A 26,189-nucleotide genomic window follows, 5' to 3' on the forward strand; every position below is an offset into this window, starting at 1 on the left:
AGTGGGCAGGGTCACCCTGAGGTGCTGGGCTTCTAGCTTTTTTCCTCCCGGGGTCACCCTGACCTGGCCTCAGGATGGGGAACCCAGGCACCAGGGCATCGTTGGGCCTGGGACGGTCCTGCCCCGTGGGGAGGGAACATACCTGGAGAGGAACAGAGGTTCACCTGCCACGTGGGACACTGCTGGCTGAACACCACCTTCCCTGTAGTCTTTGGTGAGGAACTGGGACGAGCCTCAGGGTCAGGGAGCTGGAGGCAGCCAGTATAGGAGCCTCGCATGACGAAAGGCCCACTGGGTATGATGACAACTCATTTCATGGTGGCCTCCAGAGCATCAAGGTCAGAGGGCTGTGTGTGAGGCTATTCCTGCTGCCGCTCCTCTGGCTGTGTCCACTCTGGCAGCTGTGTTGTATTTAGTGGTGACCAACGTCTAGATGAGGAAGGACACAGAAGATGTAAGAGCCCAGGTGAGACACATGGGGCAGCAAGGAGGATGGACCGCATTTTTCTCTGGGTGGTGAGAGGAGACAGCTGGCTTTTGTTAAAAACAAGGCAACAGGCCCCAAATGGAGTCACTTATGCTAAACTCCATGTCACCAAAGCAAGACTTAATGACAGTTTTGGCTCTCCCAGAAATGGAATCTTAAACCAGCCAATCAGGAACCCCCTGATGAGTATTAGGTAGGAAATCTGCCGATAGACCCCTGCCAGCCCCTGTAATGGTTACAGTAGCCATTGCCTAGTGTAATTTCCTTGTTCTTGCTCCCTGCTGTCTGTAAAATCTCTTGCCCCATATAAGCTCTTCAGAGCTGCTTTCTATCTGCTAGATTGGATTCTGCTCGATCCATGAGCCATTGAATAAAGCTAATACGATCTTTAAAATGTACTCAATTGAATTTTGTTGTTTAACACTTCTTTCCTCCAAGAACAAGAAAAGAATAGATAAGCCCTCTTCTAGCTTAAAGGGTCAGAAACCAGGTCGGTATTATGCAAACTGGTCAAAAAACAAACAAACAAAAAAGCATTTCTCCTGCCTTCCACATAAGAACTGGACCTCAGGATGTACAATGAGTTGAAAAAAAGAAGTGTTTCTTTATAAAAGTAGTCTGAATAGTAAAGGAAGGAAAAAAATGGACTGAACTGCATTATACCATTTTGTGTTCCTAATGAGTGAATGGATGTCAGCAGAAGTTCAACCACACGGTGGACAAGCAAAGGCACAGTCTAGATCATGGAAAACTACAGGACAAATGACCTTGTTCTCTCACCAAATAAACTGCCAGGAAACAAACAAAAAAGGTAGAGCTGGAATGGATAGACTAAAAGACGTTTAAGAGACATATCAACAGATGCAATGTCTGGACCTAATTCATTTTTTAATTTACTTCTACTTTTTTAAACCTTAAAATTTTTTTTCACTTTTATTGAGATAGAATTGACATAAGCGCTGTTTAATGTGCACAGAATAATGATTTGATTTACATATATTGGGAAATGATCACTGCAATAAGCTTAGTGAACATTCATCATCTCGTACAGATGCAAAAAGAAAAAGAAAAAAGTTTTCCTCGTGACATCAAGACTTTTTAGAATCTGCTCTCTTAGCAACTTTCAAATATACCATACAGCAGTGTTAATTCTAGTCATCACGTACGTTACGTCCCCTGTGCTCATCTACCTTACATCTGCAAGTTTGTACCTTTGATCACCTTCATCCATTCCTCCCGCTCCCCCACCCTTCATCTAGACCTTGGTTGGATTTTCATACCAACTACTAAAGTGCCAAGGAGAGAGGCTCTAGGAGAAACTGGTTCTCTCAGCACCTTATCTTACACTTCCATCTTCTAAAATCATGGAGAAATACATTTCTGTTGTTTAAGCTACCCAGTCTGTGCTATTTTGTTATGGCCACCCTAACAGACTAATACAAAGGAAAAATGGAACGGACAAAGGTAAACTGAGAACGGGTGGGGGCAGGAGGCGGGGCCAGCGCTGCGGGTTGGGTGAGATGACAGTGTCTCATTCAGAATGGGGCTGGCTCCAGACGCTCGCTAGATTACCACAGGACATGGAGTCCCTGCAGCCCCCAGGAGACCTGTGGGACCCCCCTGAGGGCAGGATTCTGGGGAACAGCAAGCTGTGGGGAGAGGCATTTGCCACAGTGCCAGGCGTTTCCTGGAGAGGCCGGAGGTGGGCTGGGCCCAGGGCCTGGTTGTCTCTAAGACAAAGGGGGGTGGGGTCGGGGTGGAAGAACAGCTGTCCCCAGGGCAGGATTGAGACTGCTGTATCAGAGGCAAGAGGAGCCTGGCTCCTGGGCCTGGAAGCTGGTCTCTCATGGCAACGAAGTCAGGCCCTGGGACAGGAAAGAGGAGGGACATGAGGACAGGGCAGGGGGTGGGGGGCTCTGAGAGGCTGTGCTGCTGGGAGGACAAGGTGGCCAGGCCAGGGCTCCGTGGACACTGAGAGTCACTAATCTGACAGCGATGAGTCTTTCAGTTCAGACGGCCCTGAGGTTGAATCCTGTGCCTGCTCCTCAAAGTGCCAAGAAGCCATTTACAGGTAGTACCGTCCACCTCTGAATAAAGGGGAAGACTCCATTTTTTTATGTTAGACACTGATGGCTTCAGCCCCACACCTCCCATTTCCGGTCCAATGGGCAGACCTATAAGAGAGTCGGCACGCTTCCCCCGTTGGCACCAGCAGAAAGTTCCAAGCACATAAATCCATCCCAGGTCGAGGAACCCTCACCCTAACCCCAAGTCCCAGCGGAAAGGAAGGCCAAAGCCACCCCCTTCACTTCACTTGGGCTTCCCTCCACCATGATTGTGAACCCTGCTCCTTGGGGAGTCCTGTTGCCATCTCCTGCGTGGGTGGTCAACCTTATTTAATATATGGTGGTGCCTCTGTGTCATCTATCCCACATCAATATAAATTCCTGGGCAGGGGCTGCCCAGCCTCCAGCAGGAGATGCTAGACACCCAAATAAAAAGTTCCAACAACAGCTACCTCTTTGTCCCCCATCCCCTCCCTGCCCACTCTGGTTGTCACTGTCCAGGTACAAGTCGACCATCAATGCTGGTCCTAGAGCTCTATGAGAGCACAGACCAGGGCTGCTATGGCCATCACCATGTGCCTAGTTGTCAGGACTCTGTCTCTTCCCACTCAGAGGATGCTCAGGGTCTTATGGGAAATAAGAGTATCCTCCAACCCCCACTGGTTATATTCTCTCCCCCTGGGTCCCCGGCGGAGACCCCACTGCAGACATGTCACAGCCCACCTCCATCAATCTCTGGCCAACCCCTCCAGAAAATGCAGGAAGGCCCTGACCTCAGACACCCCTGGAGAGGCCCCAGCTACGATGTGCCCACCGCTTCTGCATGGTGTCCGTAGGTCTGTGCTTCTAGCATGTGAAACAGAAAGAAATTGGTGTTTCCTCCTGTCACCAGCTCCCTCATGGGAGCTCACCATTCATTGCAGAAGCAAATCTGCTGAATCTCCTTCCTGGAAGCATGAAGCTGTTATTTCCATTCATCCTCAGAAGGCCCTTCCAGGCAAAGAGCTGGAATTTGGTGGAGCACCAGATGAGTAGGGAGTCAGGAATGCAGGATGTCACTGAGGGGGTGGGGCTGGGACTCCCAGTGCTAGAGGGCCAGCCTGCACATGCTGACCAGAGAGGTCCCCAGTCATACTTTAGGGATTCAGGCCTGATCTCTGTTACCTGCAACAGGGCATTAAGTGACCACTACCTGGGTGGGCACCACAGATCCCGTCCATGCGTTTTAGAAGGAGGAGTTGACAAGTCCTCTGGCAGGGCTAGATGTGCAGGCTCCGTGCTGGGACTCCAGAGATGCCTCAGAACAATACTGCTAAACTGGGAAACTTTAAAATTTGTAATTTAAAAAAACGGAATGTATCCAACAAAAATATAGAGAAGTACCCAAGTACTTCTCACTAGGTTACCACAGGACATGGAGTGTCCAACAGAAAATCCAATCCAATTTCATAAATCAGAAATTCTATGTTATGAGTCATCCCACCTTCCCATGTGGATGGGGCAACCACAATCAGATGCCAGATTCGGCAGAAGAGGCAGCAGGTGGAGACACTGAGGCAAATGGGTGTCCCATCCTTGGCACGTGTCATGGAAGTAGCACATTACGTACAAGTTAAGATGATCTCCATTATCTCTATAACCCTAACTCAGCCCCAGGTCGGTGCAAAGAGAGATCCTAACTCTCTCCTCCCAGAGGGACATAAGGAAATACAGCTAGGAGGTGAAAGTGATACAGGAGAACGCAGGTAGATGATGACCTTGAACATTTACCCCAAATCCTCCCAATCTTGGAGAGTGGAGTAGTACTACCTGGATGAAAAAGAGGAGCCACAGAGACAAATTGGAATTCATCGAAATTAAAAGTTTGGGGGGCCGGCCTGGTGGCTCAGGTGGTTAGAGCTCCATGCTCCTAACTCTGAAGACTGATGGTTTGATTCCCACATGGGCCAGTGGGCTCTCAACCACAAGGTTGCCGGTTCAACTCCTGGAATCCTGCAAGGGATGGTGGGCAGCACCCCCTGCAACTAAGATTGAACGCGGCACCCTGAGCTGAGCTGCCTCCCGGATGGCTCAGTTGGTTGGAGTGTGTCCTCTCAACCGCAGGGTTGCCGGTTCGACTCCCACAAGGGATGGTGGGCTGTGCCCCCTGCAACTAGAAAACGGCAACTGGACCTGGAGCTGAGCTGTGCCCTCCACAACTAAGATTGAAAGGACAACAACTTGACTTGGAAAAAAGGCCTGGAAGTACACACTGTTCCCCAATAAAGTCCTGCTCCCCTTCCCCAATAAAATCTTTAAAAAAAAAAGTTAAAAATTTTGTACTTCAAAAACACTGTCACAAAAGTGAAAAACAACTCCTAGTATAAAAGAAAATAGTTGCAAATCATATGCCTAATAAGGGAATTGTATCCAGAATATAATAAAATCTCTTACCAGTCAACCATAAAAAGCCCAAAAATCAATTAAAAAGTAGGCAAAGGATTTAAAGGAGTTTCTCCAAAGATAATATACAAATGGCCACTAAGTCCATGGAAAGATGATTAACATGTTTAGTCATTAGGGAAATATGAATCAAAACCACAATGAAATACCTCTGCACTCCCACTTGGACAAGAATATTCATAGCAGAATTATTCACAATAGCCTAAAATTAGAAACAACCCAAGTGTCTATCAACTGATGAATGCGTGTTGTGTGGGTCTCCCCCTGTTGATAGTGACGCTATAGGGTAGGAATGTCTAGGGCATTCATCTGGGCTGTATTACTTGGGGGAAGCCCCCACAAACATTTCGTCAACTGGAGTCATGTTGTGGCTGAACTGACCTTTGTGTTTCATACTACGATCACAGGATTCACGTCAGCAAAAACCACCAGAGAACTCTTAAGAACAGGAGCTATTAGTCACAGGTCCTGGAAGGCACACAGCATGCCCAAGGGCCACACAGTGAGGTCGCAGGTAGAGAGAAAGGGAGGAGGTGTGAACCTGGGGCTCTGCCTTTATTAGGGGCCAGGGGTGAGGAGTCTAGGATTTGGAGGGTGCATGAAAGAATTAGGGCACAGGAAGGGAGAAGGGGGTCACTCAAACTGGCAGTTATCTGGGCTCTCTAAGGGGGAACTTCACAGGCAGTAGTGGCCTATTTCCTTATCTATCTAGGTTTTTTTGCGAGTAGCTGAGTAGTGTCATATATGTGTCATATATTGTTTATTGGAGATGCTTGTCTTTAATGTGAATGACTCAGCAATCAAAAGCTTAATGTCAGACATTTACATTACAATCAAAAGTTTGTTAGACAGCCACACTACAATGGGTAAACAGAATGTGGTGTGTTCATACAAGGGAATATTACTGTCAATAAAAACAAGTGGAAGACTGATACATACTACAACATAGATGAACCTCGCAAACTTTACACTAAATTAAAGACACAAATGACCACATAGTATATGGTTCATTTGTATGAAATATCCAGAATAGGCAAATCCATAGAGACAGAAAGTAGATGAGAGGATGTAAAGGGGTTGGGGAAAGGGTAATTGGGGGTGACTGCTAATAGGTATGCGGTTTCTTGTTGGGCAGGTGGAAATCTTCTGAAATTAGTGGTGATGGTTGCACAGCATTACAAATACTTACATATATATATTTAAAACCCACTGATTAAAATAGTTAAATCAGAAATTCTGTTATGTGAATTTTACCTTAAAATATTAATAATAGAAAATTAAAACTAAGCACCAAAAAAAAAAAAAAAACCCAACCCCCTCCCCCCAGATTTATTAACTATGTGGGTGTCATCCAAGTATCATGGAGTCAGGCAGCCTCTACACTTCACTGGCCCTAAAGAAGAAGAGACTCACCAGGAGCACGCATGCATGCATTTTTAAAAACTGGGTTAATGGTGTATTCACAGTTACACATCTTAGGTTTTTTTCCTTTACCATTATCTTGTGAACATTTTCCATGTCATTAGAAAGTCTTTGAAATATTCTTAAAAATGAAAGACATTGGTACGGTGGCCGGTTGGCTCAGTGATTAGAGTGCAGTGCTCGTAACACCCAGGTTGCCAGTGAAAAACAACTACTTGACTTGGAGCTGATAGGTCCTGGAAAAACACACTGTTCCCCCAATATTCCCCAATAAAAATTAAAATGATAAAATAATAAAATAAAATGTTTTAACTTAAAAATCATCTACTATACAAATATGAAAGAAAGTAAATTGGGGGAAATCTATTTTTCACAACTTAAAAGTACCTTGAAATTTTTGAGGGCTATAGCTCTAAGTATTTTTTGAGCACACCCTTAGAACCATGCATATAATCTGAATTAAAAATTAAAAAACGAGAAACTCAGTCCGATGATTCCTGATTTTGTTAATCAGTGTCTTCTCTCTTTTTATCTTAGTAAGTCTAGCCAAGGGTTTGTCAATTTTATTAATCTTTTCAAAGAACCAGCTCTTTGTCACATTAATTTTTTCTATTGTCTTTTTGTTCTCTATTTCATTTAGTTCTGCTCTAATTTTTGTTATTTCCTTTCTTCTGCTGACCTTGGGTTTTACTTGTTCTTCTTTTTCTAGTTCTTTAAGGTGTAACATGAGGTTGAAATCAGTCCGATGATTCCTAAACGCTACTCAAAACTCACCTCATCCCAGGATATGGACCACGCTCACCCTCTACGTCAGCAAAACTGTGTCCCCGCTCTCTCCCACCACAGACCTGTCTCCTGCCTTTATGTCGCCTAATTTAGGACGTTGCCACTTGTCCACTTTCATCCCAAACAGCTGTGGAAGCTCCTTCCCACGGTCCTGGACTCTCCTAACTACAACACACAGGGAGGGAACCGTGGTCACAGGCCTTGGGCTATGTGACTCTAGAGGCCCAACTTCTGGAAAGAGAGACCCAAGTTCAGGTGGCGGGGGAGGGGGGAGTCCAGGACATGCTGTGAGGATCGCATGGGGCCGAGGAGGTCCGGGAGCCATCCGGTTTGGAGGGTGGTGATGCGGCCTGAACCGGGGCGTCCGGGACGCTGGACAGAGGTTGTAAATGCCTCCTGTCCTCTCCCGACACTTTTTAATTTGTGAAAGAAATGAAAACGATTTCTATGTATTAACTTTATTTTTAAACAATTTTAATATGAAAATTGGACAGAGAAAGCAGGGATTTCTGGGTCACTGCAGTGAAGTCTCCCAAAACGGGCGTCAGACAAACACGGCCCTTCTCCTCGCATTCTGTTCCAGACCGCTGGGAAATGCTGGTCCATACTGAGGGGCCTGGCCGATACTGGCCTTTGGTTGGAGGTTCCACCGTCCCTACGTTGTCAGACCCCCCATCCACCACCGCTGACTGAGGGGGGCCCTGAAGAGTCAATCCTTCCTGAGGAAGAGGGTCGGAGTCTTACGGATTGTCCACTCTGACCTTTTTCTCTACTTTGTTACTTTCCAGACCTGTCACTTTCCAGACTCCTATAATGCTGACAACTTTTTGGTTTACTGCAAGTCAATTTCTCCTGTGTGAGAGTCCCAACCTCCCACACTACAACTTACTGGTTGGTGGGGACAAGTGGAGAGTCCAGCCCTGGGGTTGGGTTGCAGGAGAGGCGACTTTTCTGTCCCCAGCCCTGGAGACTCCTCGCGGGTCCACACTCAGAGCCGTCCCGCCCCGTCCTGCGCCCGCCGCCCGCCAGGGGGCGCGCCAGCCCCGACCTCCGTCCACATTCGGGAGACAGGTGTGTGTGGCGGGAGGGGGGGAGGGAGGGGGGCGGGGGGGGAGGGGGGGCGGGGGGGGGAGGGGGGCGGGGGGGGGAGGGGGGCGGGGGGGAGGGGGGGCGGGGGGGAGGGGGGCGGGGGGGGCGGGGGCGGGGGGGGCGGAAGGAGTCAGGCTCAGCGCTGAAGCCCCTCTCTCCCTGTGGGTCGCCTCCACCTCCCAGTCCCACACGCTAGACAGGTCGAAGCAAGAACCGGAGCTCTGTGGCTGGGATGAAGTTTTTATTCAATGAAACCAGGAGATCATGGTGGTTATCTTGAAATTTGGTCGTATATGGGAAAAATGGGCATACATATTGAGAAAGGACCCCATTCCACCGTTTATGATCCTCCCCAACCCTTCAGGCGTCCACTGTGACATATTTATTCATGCATAAAACTGCAAAATTTTAGCTGGTGGAGGAAAGGGCCTACGGTAATGAACTACCTCAGAGAAGGGTGCCCACTGTCAGCCTGGGGGTTCTACTTAATGATATCGGCTCTAGAGGTAATTGTGAGGGGTCGGGGCCCGTGGGACCTCCAACAGCAAAGTAATCTCTTACAATTGTCCAGAATCGTAGAGGGGGGACCGGGCAAATTTAGGGCAGATTCAGAGTGTCAAGGAGAAAGAATGAGAAGGGAGGGTTGAGTCTGAGTGTCTCCTGTCCCCAGACATTCACTCCACGTCCCAGATCGAAGTCCACGCCAGGGCACTCTCTCCAGGCTCCTTCAGGAAGCAGAATCTGGCAGTCATCTGGCCATCCAGCCATCTGGTCTTCTGTCAGCTGACACTGAAGACAGAGAGATGGCCCAAAATGGTGGGACAGACACATGGACAGAGGATGGAAAAGAGAGACACAAGAAGGACAGCAAAGAGGTTGCAAGAGAAATGAAAACAAAAGGAGAAACAAGCAAGGAGGGAAAAAGTGCGGTAGATAGAACAGAGCAGGTAGACAGGGACAGGGGGACAAAAAGAACAGGGTGTAAGATTGCATATGGACAGAACAGACATGCAGACTCTCCCCACTCCCCTGCACCCCCTAATCCCTTGGCGAGAGACAGGACTCACCTGCTGCAAACCCTGTCATCCGAGGACAGGGCCAGGGAACACTTCTGGCCTTTCACCTTCACCACAAAGGTCTCCTGGGGTCTGTCTGACCAGGGGCAGCACTGCTCAAAGCAGACCCTGAAGGTGCAGTTTCCACATTTTTGGGTCCTGCCCAAGGACACCACAGCGTCGTCATAGCAACAGTGCTGCTGGGGGTCGTAGAACTTGTTCCCACATCTTGTGTGTGACTGGCACAGCATCAGGTGAGCACCCGTGGGGGACACTGGAGGAGACAGAGCTGGTGTGACCCAGGCAGCAGGGCAGGCAGGTTTCAGCCTGGGGCCCTCTGGGAGTTGCACCTCACCCCCAGTGTCTTCCCCTCCTGGACTCACCTGGGGCTCCGTGTGAGCAGAGGAGGGTGAGGATGCAGAGAGCAGCCAAGACAGCTGTGGAAGAGGAGAGGGATGAGGTGTGTGATGGGGCCATCACAGGTCTACCTCGGGGAGCTCAGCCTAGGGCAGGGGAAGGTCTGAGGGGTCTCTGTCCTGACTGAGGTTCAGGGGAATGTTGGGAGCAGACCCAGGGTGGCATCTAGTCACCTATGTTCAGCTGTCTTGGGATTATGGGACTATGGAAGGTGAGGGACGAGGCAGCTGGACTCTTAGAAGAAATGGGTTTAGGGTTCTGTGGAATATGGGTGTTTCCTGAGCAGGAGGCTCAGATGGGATCAGCCTGCGAAGAGGGGCTGAGCAGAGACTAGTGGTGTGTTATGGGTATAACTGTCATTAAAATTTAGCAGATTCGGTTTGGAGTGGAAACCTGGGATGTGTGCAGCACTGGGCATGAATTTGGGATCTGAATCAGGGATGTGGATGGATGTGATCGGCTATCTCTATGATGGAGTCCTGTGTAAGGTCTGAGGCGAAGGACTAGGTTAAGTTAGGGAGGGAGCGTGGTGGCTGAGATTGGAGATGGGCTCCTCGGGAATTGGGGTTGGATCATCCTTACCCAGCATGTAGCATCGCGGAGTCATGGTTCTAGGTTGGCTGCTGCAAAGTCAGAGGAAGGTCTGCAGTTCCCAACTGGTGCTTTTATCTCTAAAGATGATGTCATTGAATCTCCTGCCTCTGGCCAGGCCTGCAGAGACATGCTGGGGCCTTGGGTCAGGAGGACTCAAATAACATGTCTGGCAACCTGGAATCCTTTGAGAGCCAGGAGAGGATGATAACACCTGCATTACACTCGCTCCAAGTGCCTCCCTCTCATGCCCAGCACGATGGCCTCTCCAACAAGCAGGATGGCACGACTGCTCCTCAGAGACATTCTTACGCTTCCACAATGAATCCACCAAACAGCTTCTCCACTGGATCCTATGAGTCTTCTCCTTTCCCCACTTTCTTTTGCATATCGTCAACCTCTTATATTCTTCCAGGGGACCTGTCAGCTCCCTGACCTCCCAGCCCCAGACCAGGAACTGCTCACTAAACCACAGTTCATGGTATTCCAGTGAAAGAGACTAATTTTTGCACATTTGGAAATCCCAGGTTGAACAAGGTTGGGGACAAAAGGAAATATGTGGGGAGGATATCCTGCTGGGGTTGCTCATGAAACAGAAATGTGGGAAAGGCCCTGGAAGACCCCTGGGACTCACACTCCCCCAGGGCACTCTTCTCTGTCTCCCTCTCTGTCTCATCATTAGTGGTCATTTATTCAGGAGTACATGTCCACTTAGCACCTTATATGCCCCAGGCTGTGTTTCAGGCACAGGTGAGAAAGGGGTGAATAGGACATTAAAAAAAATGCAATTTTCATGGAGTTCAAGAGAGAGAGGGAGGGAAGGAGAGAAATAGAGAGAGAAGGAGGAGGAGAAGGAGAAGAAGAAAAATGAGAAGAGGAAGAAGAAAATGAATCTTAGTTTGATTGCTGTGGTCAACGTCATTATCACTATTACTTGTCTGTAAAGCTCTGTGAGAGAAATTCCAGCACTGTGAATAGATTCTCAAAGGCTTTGGTCCTTAATGGGCATGTTTAGAGAGAGATGAATGTGGGATTGTCCCTGGGAAGAGAGAACCATGTTGGGATCAGGATGTGAAGACAGAAGAGGTAGGATCCACTCCCCAGAGGGACACTGGGGGGTCATTTCTGTGGGTCCAGGTCACTCCGTGCAGAAAGGATGGGAGGCTCCTCCCTTGGATCCTGCAGGAATTCATCCCAGCCACATCCCAGCATGGAAAAGACTCTCTCCAGGGCCCAGAAACGGTGACCTGTCACTCTTATAGGCAACCGTGCCCTTTTATACCCCCTTCTGCGTTTGGAAAGTTCCCGCCTTCTGTGTCTCTGCTCCCCCAAGGGAGCCTCCAACACTCTCTCTCTCAGACCCTCCTCCATCTGGAGCCCAGGCCGAGAAGCAGGCTCCCCCCATTTAAGAAACCAGGGTGAGGACCCCGCTAAGCAAGAATGGAGCTTGTCCTTCACAGTGAACTGAGAACCATGTCAGGTCCAGAGCCAGCAGGAGTGGGGGAGTCAGGAAAATATCCAGGTCAGCTCCAGGGTGTCCCCTGTGCCAGCGTTGGTGCCTCCCAGGTGGGGGCAGAGGTGTCACAGCCCAGCTGTGGGGTGGATGTGACAGCTGGCACTGGTGCCCACACACTGGGCTTCCCAGGGTGACTTTGCTGAGGACACAGTGATGACTTAGCACAGGTCCTGTTGTAACTGACAGTCAATAGCGAACATGTTCAGGTATTAAATCATAGACTAGAGATATAGGTATAAGCTTTAAGTGTTTCAGTTGCTTTGGTTGTCAGCTTATAGTCAAAGATTAGGAAACTATTGGTACTGTGCTAAGGTCTGGCTCCCTGCTGCTTAAAAATTAAAAATCCTTTAAGTTATTCATCAATAAGTTAAAAATCAAGAGAGAAGGCTGGTGGAAAGAAAAGCAGGTTTATTCAGAATGGCGACGTTCAGGGTGGATGGCGACTCCTGTCCAAAGGCCATCTCGCCCATTCCTAGTTCCTAGACCAGGCAGAAGGTTTTATAGGGACACAAGAAGAACAAAGGAAAGGGGGAGTCAGTCAGGCAGGTCGGAGGGCTGACATCACTTCCTGGGGACTGGTCTGCTTTTGATTTTTTGTTTTTTTTCAGTTTCAGGTTTACAAAACAATTTAGTAGTTAGACATTTACACCCCTCACAAAGTGATAGTCCCCTCCCCCAATCTACTACCTCTCTGACATCATATGTAGCTGATACAAATCCATTGACTCTATTCCCTATGCTGTATTCCACATTCCGTGACTATATATATATATATTAAATTATAGTTGACATTCAATATTATTTAGCTTCAGCTTCAGGTGTACAGTGCAGTGGTCAGGCATCCTCACTGTCCCTGAGGTGGTCTCCCTAATAAGACATGAGCCCATCTGACACCCTACAAAATCTATACAACATTATTGATTATATTCCCCCAAACTGACTTTTGTATCCCCGTGGCAATCTTGTGGTTACCAATTTGTACCTGGTCCATTTTAAGATGCTGTCTCCAGATTCTGGGCTCTGATTCAGCCCCTGCCGCCTGGGGCTTTATGTGCACCAGTAAAAACTGCAGGAGAGTTGCAAATTGGATTCCAGGGCTCCAGGAGACTGAGGGTTAAGAAATTGCTCTTTTCAAGTTAGGATTCTGTTAATTAAATGGATTAATTAAGTATACAAGGACTGACAATTAAGTTAGCGAACTTGTTGCAATGATGTTGCTAACCGTTTTTGATATCAGAGGGATTATTCATTATAAATTTGTACCAACTGGACAAAGAGTTAACCAAGTTTACTATTTGGAAGTGCTGAAAAGGCTGCATGAAAAAGTTAGATGACCTGAACTTTTCGCCAACAATTCATGGCTTTTGCATCACGACAAAGCACCAGCTCACATGGCACTGTCTGTGAGGGAGTGTTTAGCCAGTAAACAAATCACTGTATTGGAACACCCTCCCTACTCACCTGATCTGGCCCCCAATGACTTCTTTCTTTACTCGAAGATAAAGGAAATATTGAAAGGGAGATATTTTGATGACATTCAGGACATCAAGGGTAATAGGATGACAGCTCTGATGGCCATTCCAGAACAAAAGTTCCAAAATTGCTTTGAAGGGTGGGCTAGACGCTGGCATTGGTGCATAGCTTCCCAAGGGGAGTACTTCAAAGGTGACTGTCGATGAAAAAACATCCAGCCTAAGACAAAGCTTTATAAGAGTTAATTTGAGCCAAACTGAGGAAAATTGTTGGGAAGCAAAGTCTCAAGGGATGGAGAAAATGCTCCGGAAAATGGCAAGTTGACAACTTGTTTTATACATTAGAATCAAAGGAGGAGGGTTACGTGAAATCCATTGGTTGTAAATTAAGGGGTGGGAGAAAGCAAAGCGGGGAAATCTCTGGTATTGCACACAAAGCAAAATGGAGACACGTACTTCTTTTACATTGGTGGGTACAGGATAGTTAATAGCATTTTATAGCACAGAGAGATGGTATTTGGTGAACAAGATAACAAGGATGGATTCTGTAGTTTCCTGCTCTGGTGTGGTGGGTTGTGCCCCCTGGGGGGTCTGGAAAGGGATTACTCTGACATTCCAAGTGTATGTTATCTCAGATGCAAAAAGACAACAGACAGGCTCACTTCAGGTGAAGACTGACCTTTGTCAAGGAAGCTATAGGCCAAGGATGTGACTTCCGCCATGACCCACTTCGTTAGGAATTTTTACGTTCACACCATCTGATGTGGTTATTTCAGTCTCCTGAGCTTGTCAGATTTAACATGTGGCCCCTTTTCCATCCACACAACCTTAGCAATATTCAGCAATGAGGTATGTAGCACTTTTTCTAGGATGAGTTCGCGAAGTTAATTGGCAGACCTCGTATGTAGCCTTGAGAGAGGGAACAAAACCTAGTTCTTAGGTCAGTCAGTGAGGGGAGAAACAAAGAGAAAACAGCTGAATATCAGGATAGATCTAACTGCAAACTAGCTAAGTCTAATTACAAGTGACTAGTAAGTGAGCTACGCGGTGAGTCAAGCGGGAAACTAGCTAAGTCTAACTGCTATTGATTCCCGAATTTCACCCTTACATTATATTAGTCACTTATATTCAAAGATTATAAAATATGTTAGTCATGTCCTGAAGGCCTGCCTGTAAAGCACATTTCAGGAGAAATGTTTAAAAGTACAATTGGCTTGAGGGAATAGAAAAATATAGCTAGTTAAGCGCAAAGCAATGATAGCTTAAACAATAGCGATAGTCACAAGATGTGTAGTTTCTGCTGTTTGCTTTAGAGGTAATGTCACTGGCACAGTTATGAGATATTTTGCAGCATCTTGGTTCTTCATGCCAGTTCCCCTTGTTCTCACAGTATAATTTTATGTTGCTGATGTCCTGTGTCTGTGTCGAGCAGGAGGCGTTAACTCCAGGGCCACAAGAAGTTATGAGTTTGTTTTGCAGAAGGATGAATGCCTCCAAGAAAGTCACAACCAGCTGTTGATGTCCAGAAGTCTGGCTGCACAAAATGTTATCTGTGACTGGAGAAACGTAGACTTACCTCTCGGGTCTCTGAAATTCCCCCTCCCCTACTTTCTAGCTGCATAAACATTTTCTACTTTTGCTTTTTGGGGAAGACAGGTTTGAGATATCTTGCATTCCCATCCTCTCACTTTGGTCAAATTGAATACAGTTTTCTCTACCTCCAAGCACCCGTGTCTCAATGTTCTGGCTAACTAGTGAATCGGGCACATGGATATGAATTTTGGGAGGTGATTTGGTAACACTGTCCCATTGTTGGGGGGCATGGACCATCCTTAGACCATGATGGCTCAGAGAACTCAGGTTTGAGTTGGGGAAACCCATGATCTGTGAGAGCCCGGGGCAGGGGGCATCATCACTTGTCTTGGGAATTCATGGAGGGCTTCCTGGAGGAGGGGATATCTGAGCTAAGATGTAAAGGATGAGCCAGAATTGTCACTGTTTCAGGAAGGCTGAGCCCAGAGACTGGGTGGCAGGGTAGGGAGAGGGGGCTGGAGGGTGGGGCAGGGTTCGTCTCTTGTGAGCCTCAGGGAGGACTCAGGGCTTTATCCTCAGTGCACTGGGCACTGTGGCCGGGTCCTGAGCAGGGTAGGAAAGTGCTCAGATTTGTGTTTACAAACATCCCTGTATCTGTCTGTTGTGAGGAGGGTTGAGACAGGAGTAGGAGACCAGATATTCCTGCCATAGCAGAAATATCTGCAATTACCAGAGCCTTAAATGTTTTTTTCTCCCATGGGGCAGAGGTACAGCATGCTCCCTTCCTAGCCCCACATTTCCTCCTGTGTTCTGGCCTCCCTTCTCTGCAGCCCAGAGTAGAGCAGTGTTTTCCAAACTGTGGATTTAACATTTTGGTAGGTTATAGAACCATGTGAGTTGGTCATAGACTATATTCTTTTTTAAAAAATAGATTAAGAAACTGATTCATGTGTGTTGCACAGAATCTTGTCAAGAGTTGTTTACTGAAACTTTCCTTCCCAGATGTTGAAAGCCACGTAATGGTAATGATATAATGTTTATTTCATTCCCAGTGAGCAGGACCCTATTGGTTAATAAATTCATGAATGGAAAAGGCTCTAGGCAAGTGCTACAACTTAGCTGCTGAATCTTGTTTGCCAGTTTTTCTGTTGTTTTATTTTTTTTGGAGAAGGGCTTCATGTCTCATAGCTTTTGTTCCAGACATTTCATGGGATGGCGCCAGGCAGGCTGGGACCTGGGCATGAACGCCGCTGCCAAAATCTGGGCTGCCTCTGCCAAAATCTGGGCTGCCAGCAAAGTGAGGGAGAAAGCACACCACCAGGGCAGAGATGAAGCTGTGTCTGAACAGACCGCCCAGCTCACACTCCTGCCTAGAGTTGAGTCACTAAAAGGCAGGAAAGTGGAGGGAGTTCAGCACATGGCAGGGGGTCTGGGAGGCTGTGATGATGGACCCGCAGAGGCTGGTCCTGATGTCTGTGGACACTGAGAGCCACTAACTCGAGCATTGAGGCTTTGGCATGAGACGGCCTGGGGTTTGCATCCTTCCTCGGCCCCTTCTCAAAGTATCAAAGAAGCTTTTGCACACAGTCCTACCCAATCTCACCACTAGTTCCCTCAGACTCCTTTCCTATCGTGTCCACCATGGGACCTCACTGTCTGGGGACTGCTCTGTTTCCTGCCTGACAGCCCACATCTGTGAGGCAGGATTGGGCCTGTCTTGGTTGAAGGTGTCATTAACTGTTGAGACTCTGCTTCTACTTATGGCTCAAGGAGGTTCTGACTCTCTTGGCAGTAAGTGTAAGATCCTGACCTTAAACAGCTATTTGTTTTATCCTCTCATCTTGCTACCTGGATCCAAGCACAACACTGACGCAAGGTCCCAGTGGTCAGTGACATGGGCTGGAACAGAACCCAGGTCTCCTGAATCCCAGTCCAGGGGCCTCCAAGACCCCAGCCCAGCCCCTCTGGGACAGACAGGCAGGCTCTGCTCACAGACCAGGTTGATGGCCTAGGGGTCCTTGTCAGGGCTGGCAGAGCTGCATTCCTGGATGGGAAATGCTGGCATTTCCTGCTTTCACCTCCTTCCCCAAGGGCACCCCTTTTGCCCCAGGAATTTATTGACTGACTATTCCTCCTGTCAGCATCTGGGTGTTATTTCCATCTGGCCTCCGGGATCCCCACTCCCAGGGAAGAGGAAGGAATGTGGTGGTTTCAGGTATATAGAAAGAATGTCAGGTATGTAGGAGGAGGGGCTGGACCTTCCCGAGCCGGAAGGACCTTCTCTGCAGACTGAGGAAGAGGCTGTGTAACTCCTTTGCTCCAATTACGTTATCAGGATTTTAGTAACTGATCTCTCTCCCTGCAGAAGGACTTCCGGTGACCAAAGAATGGAAGGTCTGGCCCCACCCCAGCCTTGGTTGGATCCTCCAAGTAAAACAGTGAATTAAGAGCCTGCTTGTCAAAGGAGTGGCTAGAGGAGCAGGGTGTAGGCTGTGATGCCCAGAACAGCACTTCTAATGTAACTCAGGGATCTGGACTTTACTTCTGCAGCCCCAGCAGCCTCTCAGCACCTCAAAGCCATTGCCTGAACTCATGATTGCTGCTGGGGAGACACCTGGTGACTCCATGGCTGTACTGCCCAGAGCTTCCAATGCATCCAGAACCCCAGCGGCAAGGACATCTGGGAAAGCCAATCCGAAGCTGCCCAGCCTCTGCAGACAGGGAGCCCCTGAGTGTGTGGGTTGGTGCCAAGTGTCCTGTATAACTTTCATGGCTCCCCACCACCTTCAACTTATTACCGCTCCTTATTACAACCCAAAATGCCTCCCATGGCTCCACTCCCATGTCCGACAGCTGTAGGCCTCCCCACTCTCTCCCCACTTTCTGTTCCTTAACTTTAGTGTCTGTGGTTTGCATTCTTCCCCCATCCCACCCCCCCATCCCAACCACATCCACATGTTCTAGGGTTCATGCATGATGCTTCTTGTCTGTCTCTCTAATCTCTTCACATGCATTCTATTCATTCTTCAGCTTTCAGTTTAAATGTCACTGCCCCCAAAACATCCCTGAACCTGGCGACTTCAGGGAGTCATCCCATTACATCTTGATGGCACTTTGGACATCTTTCTCTGTTGCTGAGCACTTATTACATCTTCTTGTGGCTTTGTCTTCAAGGAAGACGCTTGAGAATCAGGCCCAGTTGTGTTTTTTTTATCATCGGTGAGAAGGGAATAAGTTGTTTCAGGGACCACATAGATCAATGGTTTTAGATTTAGTTGAACAAACCAGCCTCCACTCTGCACAAGCAGGTGGGAAGCAGAATCACACTACAAAGTGAAGATACTCAGGACAAGTATCATTCCAGCAACAGAAATAATGAAACAGATCACAGTGGTCAGCACCAGGGGTGTGGACAGTTCCTCCTACTCTCTGGACGCACGCACATACCTTACGCAAATGTTTTTATTTTTCATTTTTATATGTGTGGTAGAATACATATAATATAAAATTTACCATTTTAATCATTGTAAGTTCAGTGGCATTTAGTACATTCAAGACGTTGTGTAACCATCACCAGAATATTTTCATCTCCCCCCAAAAAAACCCCATAGTCGTTAGGCAACTGCCCATTTCACCCTCCTCCTGGTCCCTAGAAACCATGAATCTGCTTTCAGTCTCAATGTATTTACCTATTTTGGATTTTTCATATAATATGAAACCTACTTTCGATTTTTCATGTAATATTATATAGTATGTGGTGATTCATGTCTGGCTTTTTTAACTTATCATAATGTTTTCAAGATTCATCCAAGTTGTAGCCTGTGTCAGTACTTCATTTCTTACAAGAAACAATATTTCATTATATGGCTATACATTTAGTTTACCCATTCATCAACTGATGGACATTTGTGATGTTTCCACTGTTTGACTCTTGTGAATAACACTACTCTGAATATTTGTGTACAAGTGATTGTTTCAACAAATGTTTCAATTTTAGGGGGCATATACCCGGGAGTAGAATTGCTTGTTCACATGGCAGTCGTATGTTTAACTTTTTGAGAAACAGCTTTCCACAGTAACCGCTCCATTTTACATTCCCAGTAGCAAAGTATGAGGGTTGTGATTTCTCCACACCCTTACCATACTTTTTTTTTTCTATTTTAAAAATTATCATCGTTCTAGGGTGGCCAGTTTGCTCAGCGGTTAGAGCACAGTGCTCATAACACCAAGGTTGCCAGTTCGATTCCCACATGGGCCACTGTGAGCTGTGCCCTCCACAACTAGATTGAAAAAACAACTTGACCTGGAGCTGATGTGTCCTGGAAAAACACAGTTCCCCAATATTCCCCAATAAAAATTAAAAACACAACAAAACAAAATCGGAATAAAGGAAAGATAATTAAAAAAAATATATCATCATTCTAGTAGATGTGAAATGGTAAACTCTAGTAGTTTTGATTTGAATTTCCCTTTAAAAATGACTTTGAGGAGGAAGAAGGAAGAGGACGAGAGGAAGGAGGAGCAGGAGCACGAGGGGGATGGAGAGGAGAAGGCCCCTGGGCCGCATGGCGCTCCTGCTTCACCACGCGCTGCCCAGCCCCCCGTCAGTCAGGGCTGAACCCCCACAGGATAAGGAAACCTGAGTGGGTACCAACAACCAAAGCTACAACTGTGACACAGGGCACTGCTGTGAATAGTCTCAGTGCTGCGACTGTTATGGGCGTCTCTGTTCTTCTCTCTGACCTATTGAAGAACGTCAGCAAGCTGATTACTATGCAGCAGGGTTTATTAGTAACACATTCTCAGGAAAGAGAACGGCCTAGCTGAGGTGGGGGGAAGACACCGAGACAGAGACAGAGACAGAGACAGAGAGAGAGGCCTGCCCCTTGTCCCAAGGACCTATAGTTTGCTGGGTTGAGTAAAGGAGTGACATTGATTTGGTGGGAAAAGGTGGTGCATGCTCTTCCGCAGGAGGGTGTGACCTCCTAAGCTGGGTGGAGGTCTGTTGACTCAGATCCTTGTCTTGCTCCAGACCACCTCTCGTCATCTGTTGTAAAGACAAATATGTGGTCGGAGGCAGTTAATCAAAGCTACTCATGAGTTTTTTCTGTTGTCGCCATGGACCCCCTCTCAGCCCTTCTCCTCCTACATTTTCTAACCTCTACCTGGTAACACAACTACCACTGTGAAGTCTGGTGGTTCGGGCTGGTGTGGACCCTGAGCATCACCCTGAGCTGCTGCTGCGTCTGCCACCACCCATCAGCCAGGCACCACCTTCAGGCCCAGCTTCGGCAACCGGACGTTTGCCTGATTGCCTACCGGGAAGCCCACAGTTACTCAGCGCTGCCATTTTATTTCAGGTTTTTGCCAAACTATTTACTACGTCCTTCTGGGGAAGTGGGAACCGACCTCCAACTCCTCCCCTACCACACAGAGCCTTCTAGCTCCGGAAGCAGCAGCTGCCTGCACAGTGTGGCCCTGCAGATTTCCAGGCGCCCATCCCATCGGGCTCCCAGGGGGTACAGAGCAGCCCCTTGTCTGGGCCTAGGAGAAGCAGCAGGAGACCTCCGACATGCCAGCCAACCCAGCAGCCACCAACCCTCTGGGATGGAGCCCGGTGTCTCTGTGACCAGCCTGGGGGAGCTGGCCCCTGGGGCCTTCCTGGACAAGGATTCCAAATGTAAGGAGGAGCTGCGGAAAGATTACAGCTGCGAGCCGGGCAGTGCCCTCCTCCACAGCAAGCACAAGACGCCTGGCAGACATTGCCGCTTCCCGGTGACCTGGGCATTGAGGTGTGTGTGTGCAACTGGGGCCACCACGACGATGACCTGAGAGTTCAACACACTCATTGATGACCCTCTAGATGGGCCCCTGGACTTCTGCGACAGCTGCTATGTGTGGCCCCCTGGTGACAAGGAGGAAGAGCTCTGCCAGCCCTGGGAGGAGCAGCCCCCAGAGCCTGGGCACCCCCACCTGCTGCGGCCACCTGCGTGCCTGCTGCTCAACGCCATCGATGAGCAGGAACCCCCAGACTCCCAGAGCAGCGGCTCCCCCAGCTAGAGCAGGCCCTGCCTACCCAAGGACTTGGCAAAGCAAACAGGGTATGGGAGAAGCATTAAGTGACTTTCAGAGCAAGCGGTACTACCACTTGACTCTTTTCCTTTTTTCTTCCCCCCTCCCCCCACTCCTGCCCTTTTCTATATCTCCAGGTACAGTCTGGGGTATGGATGCCTCTCCTCCCACAGAAGTACAATGCTGTGACTCATTCCTCATACCCCATCCCCTCCCCTCCCCCCCCCCTTTCAAGTCATATCTCACTACCTGCTTGGGTCAGAGAGGTGTGTTTTAGGAGCCCCCAAGAAAGGGGGCTGAGACTGTGCCCTGCGATGACCCTTGGTGATGGAGTGTATTTTTGCCTTGGTGTTAGTGTAAGAGCACCTCCCTGTGTCTCAGTCTGGAGAGGCAGCATGCCTCGGCCCTGGCTGAAGCAGGAAGCCCGCAGAGAGCCCGGGGTTGTCACCTCTTGCTGCCAGTGTCTGTAGAGCCAGAATTGGGCTAATCCTGTGGGAGGATGAGAGTGGATGGGCAATTGTGTGGTAGGTTGGTAGGGGGTTTGTTGTCCTCTCAAATTCCAGGTGATGACATCGATGCATCACTGTGCATTTTTGAGGGGCCTTTTCCAGAAGGTTCTGGTTGGCCACAGGCTGGTTTAGGTGTAGAAGATTATACTGTCTTCTCTTTGGTTTGTCTTTCAAAAAAAAAAAAGAGAAAAAAGCAAGCTAAAAACAAGAACTTTACCAGTAGGCAGGCAAAAATCCTGTTCTGGAAAAAAGAAGTTTGTGGCTCTTTCCTAAGTTGGCCTTCAAAGAGCCTGGCTGTAATTGAGCCAGAAAGAGATGTTTTGTGTACCAGCTTGGGTGGGGGCTATCTCTGGCACTTCTGTGGGTGCACAGGAGGCCCTGAGCCATGGTGGTGGGTACAGGTGCAGCTGTCTGCATCTCTGCCCTTTGATTTGTGCTCACAGGTGACCAGGGCTCCCCCATCCCAAGCACACAGTCTGCAGGCCTTTGTGTCTCACTGTTCTCTGTGAACAAATGAGGAGGCGGTGGGTCCTGAGGGAGGGCAGCCTCACAGCCTGGCTCGCCCCCAGGATTTCCTCTTGATTTTGAATAAGGATTTTTTTTCTTTTTTTTTTAAACTGTCCACTTGGAAAAAATGTCTTGGTTATCTGTGGTTTCATGCCCTTTCCCTGCCCCCCCTTTGTGAGTGGGGTAACTAATTGTTGTAGCCTATGTAATGAATCTAAGTGGCTCCGGTAGAGGGGTGTTGTCTGCCCAGAAGGACAACAAGGTCCTTTTTACTGTAGTTTGGCTTCAGATAAGCAGTTGAGCTTTGATAGGAATCATCTGGAGAAAGCAAATCGCTGACACTAACATTCCCTGCCCAGCTCTGTTCAAGACTTTGGTTCTTCCCCCACTTTGGACTGTGATATTCAGACGAGGCATTGACATTATGGTAAGAAAGGAAAAAAAAAAATGTATACAAAAATAGACAAATCCAAGGCTGTGAGGTGAATGAGTGTCTGCGTTTGGAGTCCACTAAACCAAAATCCGTGTTGAACAAAGTGAAGTCTGTATGCAATGACTTTTTGGATAACCTGTGTGTCTGTCTGTTGTGTGTGAGACCCCAGCCCTGTTTTCCTGTGAATATAATTTGAATGGCAACCATTCTGCTCACATTAACCACACATTTGAGGCAAATGTGGCCCTCACAAGGTTAATTTATTTTATGCATTTACTGTTTACTTAACAAATGTCTGACTGTGTATGCGGGTGTATTCAGCAGCATTGCCAACGGCAGTCCCCAGTGTTTGCCACAGATACTGTGCTTTGGTTTTACTCTGCCCATCACTGCAATTTGCACATTGCTCCATGGACAGTTGGAGGCCTGGTTCTGTTCCCTGTAAATGGAAACGTGTTCTGAACCTGGCTGTCTCCCTTGGCAGTTCCTGGCCCTCAGTATCAGTTCCCAGGAGGTGTCCACACCACTTGGGACAGAAGACGAAAGCGGAACTTTAAAGAAGCTTAACTGGATCTTCAATGACAAGCCTGGACTAGCTGTGGCCCAGACGTTGGCTCTGCCCAGAATTGCCAGAAAGGTTTGGCAAACACACAAACTTCCCTTACCTCCCTCTGTTGAGGTCCAGTGTATGCACGCAAGCTGGTATGTGGCGAGAATGGTTGGGAGTGCATTAGCAGTCCTCAGATGCCCTTCCTTCCATCATCTAAAAAACAAAAATCCCAAACAACTCACTGAACTGTCTCCAAGGAGAGCAAGTTTTACCAAAATGAATCCTTCTTCAGTTAACTAATTGGATGAATTCTGGCCCTCCTAAGTTTCCTTCCACAGTTAGAGTGGGGAACTGGTCTGAGTGTTAACTGCTGGGGTGGCTGCAGTGTCCTACCCGAAAGGCATGAGAAGAAGAAAATGGAACCAGTGGAGGTTGGCTTAGTTCCAGTGATCACAGTCTGGCCCCTGTGACAAGACATCACCCTGCATGGAGACAGAGGGAAATGGGGAGTTGAAGGAATGGTTAGGGGGTCAGAGGGATTTGATTGAGCCTGGTTTCCCATGTGAATGAGAAGGAAGACATTGGTTGAGGGTTTGGTGTTATAGTTGTAAGATTTGCAAATGTTGACACATTCTTAAGTGAGGCACGTCACCATTTGTCAGTTATTGTGTATATGTGTATTTTAAGCAATAAGATTCAGCTGGTGAGACTTTTCTGGGCACTCCTGGTGAGGCATTCCCTGTGCCATGATTGTTTTGATGACAGAATGGCTCTAACCACTGTGAGAAGCCCAGATAAAATTGATCCCCCCAATTTTTAAAAAAAATTACTTTGAGGAGAGTGGTTCAAGATGGTGGGGCCTAAACTCACCTCTTCCCATGGACACATCACATCTACAGTGACATATGGAATAATTTTCTGTGAAAAAGATCCAAGAAATAGCTGAACAGCTCCTCTACAACTAAGGATAAAAAGACCACATTGAGATGGATAGAAGCAGAGACTCAATCTTGCCAAGATTCCAACCTCTGGTGCAGTAACCCACAAGTGGGAAGGATATCAAAAACATGGAGCTCCTCCTTTAAAGAGTGAGGAGTTTGAGCCCCACACTGGGCACCCCAATCTTTGAGACCTGCACTGGAGACAAGAGCGCTGAAAATGTCTGCTTGAAAACCAACAGGATTTATGTCCAAGAAATTAAAAGGGCTGTAGGAAAGTAAAACACTGCTCTCATAGGGCTCACTTGCCCCAGGACCCAGTGCAAAAGCAAGGCTTTGTAAAGTGCCTAAACCATAAGTGAAAAAGATTCATTAACTAATCTTAAAGTGTCAGGTGGAGGGGCAGGGGTCTATTGGAACCCTCTCCAGGGACAGAGGAGCTGGCGGGTACCATTTTATGCTTTCCTTCTACCTCATTACTGTAGCACTGGCAGGTATCATTTTTGGCACCTTTACTCCATCATGTTAGCACTGCTTGCCACGCCCCAGCACTCTTCTACAGCCCTGCTCTGCCAAACACATCAGGCAGGCTGCCCTGGGCCTGGTGCCCCACTGTGGTCCTGCCAACACCTCTGCTAACCCAGTGGGTGTGCTGGCGTCAGCCCAGCACCCCACCAGACCTCACCTGCCTAATCCAGAGGGTCCATGTAGACCATACAGGGGATACCCCTTGAATGTCTTGTGTCAGTGGCCAGGGGTCTTGCATTTATGGCCTCATGGGACTGAAACAATCAGAAAGTTATCAGAAAGCTACTACCCCCAGGGCACTGCACAGACAACAGACTGAAACACGTCCCTAGTGTTCCTTGTGACCATTACTTCAGGACTGTGGGCAGTAGCTGTTTTGCATACACAGACACAAACATGAAAAATGAGGAGACAAAGCAATATATTTCATATGAAAGAACAAGATAAAATCCCAGAAAAAAAATCTTTGAAACAGAGATAAGTAATTTACTTAATAAAGACTACAAAATATTGTTCATAAATATGCTCATAGAATTCAGGAGAAGAATGGATGAACACAACGAGAACATCAACAAAGAGAAAGAAAATAGTAGAAAGTTCTAAATAGAAGTCACAGAGCTGAAGAATACAACAACTTACAAAAAAATACACTAGAGTGGGGTCAACAGCAGACTACATAAAGCAGAGGGAAGAATCCATGATCTGGAAGGCTAGTGGAAATCACCCAAATGGAGTAGCAAAAAGAGATAATTTTTGAAACTGAAGATAGCTTAAGGGACCTATGGGATAATACCAAGCAAAACAAAATTCGCATTATAGGGGTCCCAGAAGGAGAGGAGAGAGAGAGAAAGGGTCAGAAAATTTATTTGAAAAAAATAATGGCAGAAACTTCCCTAATCTGGGGATGGAAACAGACACCCAAATCCAGAAAGCCAGAAGAGTTCTAATTAAGACGAATCTAAAGAGATCCACATCAAGTCACGTTTCATAATCAAAATGTCAAAGGTTAAAGATAAAGAGAAAATCTTAAAAGGAGCAAAAGAAAAACAACTTGTTACATAAAAGGGAACCCCTATAAGAATATCAGCATATTTTTCAGCAGAAAGTTTACAAGCCAGAAGGGAGTGACACGATATGCTCAATGTGTTGAAAGCAAGAAACTTCCAACCAAGAATACTCTACCCAGCAAGGTTATCATTCAGTATCAGAGACAATAGTCTTCCAGACAAGCAAAACAGGAGTTCACCGCCATTCAACAGAACTTACAAGAAATGTTAAAGGGATTTCTTTGTGCTGAAAAGAAAGAGCACTAATGAATAACAAGTAAATGTAAGAAAGGAAAAATCTCACTTGTATAGGTAAATGTATATCGGAGGAATAAGACTAGCTAATTATAAAGCTAATGTGGAGGTTAAAAGACAAAAGTAGTGAACATAACCATAATTACAGCAAGTACTTAAGGAACACACAATAAAAAATAAAAGGATATGAGACGAAACATCAAATAACTAGGAGCAATAAAGAATGTAGCTTTAAAATGTGTTCAAACTTAACTTGCTATCTCCTTAAAATAGACCAGTATACATATAGACAGATATATGCGAGCCTCATGATAACCACAAAACAAAAATCTTTAGTAGATACACAAAAGATAATGAGAATGGAATCTAAACATAACCCTAAAAAAAAGTCATCAAACCACAAGAAAAGAGAGCAGGAGAAGACGAAAGGAAAAGAGAGAAACCACAAAACAGCCAGACAGCAAATAACAAAATG

The 26,189-nt window shown here is 47.3% G+C and overlaps 1 protein-coding gene and 1 pseudogene across 1 annotated transcript; one reads left to right on the plus strand and one right to left on the minus strand.

Annotated features, from left to right (window-relative positions):
- Positions 1 to 8,528: 8,528 nt before the first annotated feature.
- On the minus strand, positions 8,529 to 10,384 carry IGFL1 (IGF like family member 1). The gene is made up of 4 exons (XM_019752591.3): positions 10,347 to 10,384; positions 9,731 to 9,784; positions 9,360 to 9,621; positions 8,529 to 9,081 (listed from the first exon to the last, which is right to left on the minus strand). Exons 1-4 carry the CDS (start codon positions 10,369 to 10,371, stop codon positions 9,072 to 9,074), a joined length of 351 nt encoding a protein of 116 aa, XP_019608150.1. The 5' UTR covers positions 10,372 to 10,384; the 3' UTR covers positions 8,529 to 9,071.
- Positions 10,385 to 19,414: 9,030 nt separating this feature from the next.
- LOC109458723 (WW domain binding protein 1-like) lies at positions 19,415 to 20,936 on the plus strand (annotated as a pseudogene).
- Positions 20,937 to 26,189: the final 5,253 nt, after the last annotated feature.

The sequence above is a fragment of the Rhinolophus sinicus genome, chromosome 8, assembly GCF_057876585.1.
Source record: "Rhinolophus sinicus isolate RSI-liver-muscle chromosome 8, RSI-T2T, whole genome shotgun sequence".
NCBI lineage: Eukaryota > Metazoa > Chordata > Mammalia > Chiroptera > Rhinolophidae > Rhinolophus > Rhinolophus sinicus.

Coding starts and splice junctions, on each gene's coding strand:
- IGFL1 (XM_019752591.3), bottom strand. CDS start 10,371: ATGACTCCGCGATGCTACATGCTGG. Junction 9,785..10,346: donor TCCGCGATGCTACATGCTGG/GTAAGGATGATC, acceptor CCTCTTCCACAG/CTGTCTTGGCTGCTCTCTGC. Junction 9,622..9,730: donor CTGCTCACACGGAGCCCCAG/GTGAGTCCAGGA, acceptor TGTCTCCTCCAG/TGTCCCCCACGGGTGCTCAC.